Source organism: Cariama cristata, unplaced genomic scaffold (genome assembly GCF_000690535.1).
Source record: "Cariama cristata isolate BGI_N322 unplaced genomic scaffold, ASM69053v1 scaffold27309, whole genome shotgun sequence".
Lineage (NCBI taxonomy): Eukaryota > Metazoa > Chordata > Aves > Cariamiformes > Cariamidae > Cariama > Cariama cristata.
In genome coordinates this window covers 10,441-10,729 of record NW_009635636.1, presented here as the reverse complement: position 1 = coordinate 10,729, position 289 = coordinate 10,441, and the positions used below count along the sequence as shown (strand labels likewise).

At 63.0% G+C, this 289-nt stretch overlaps 1 protein-coding gene across 1 annotated transcript in view; it reads right to left on the bottom strand.

The window, feature by feature from the left end:
• Positions 1 to 289, bottom strand: part of LOC104167383 (DNA (cytosine-5)-methyltransferase 1-like) — a gene marked incomplete at both ends in the record, with an annotated part of 11,644 nt that overhangs the window by 935 nt on the left and 10,420 nt on the right. Inside the window, 1 exon segment of the mRNA XM_009707627.1 lies at positions 254 to 289. This exon segment is cut by the window's right edge and continues 31 nt beyond it. Coding sequence (XP_009705929.1) covers positions 254 to 289 — 36 coding nt within the window.

Genomic DNA, 289 nt, shown 5'->3' with positions numbered 1-289 from the left:
CCCCCCCGTCGCCGTCGGCAGGGGACTCAGAGGGACACCGACCACCCCAGGAGCACCTTGCCGGAGAAGAGGAAGAGGGACAGGTCCCAGCAGCTCCGCCAGCCTCATCTTTGGGAAAGTTAACTAGGGAGGGCTTGGGGATGGTCCCTCTCACCCCACGTCACATCCAACCTTCCCTTGACCCCTGTATCGGTTTGGGTCTGGGCGGTCCAAGTGCAGCCACAGCCCCCCGTTGAGACCCCGGCATCCACACCTTGCAGATATGGTCCCTGAGGATGGGCTGATACTG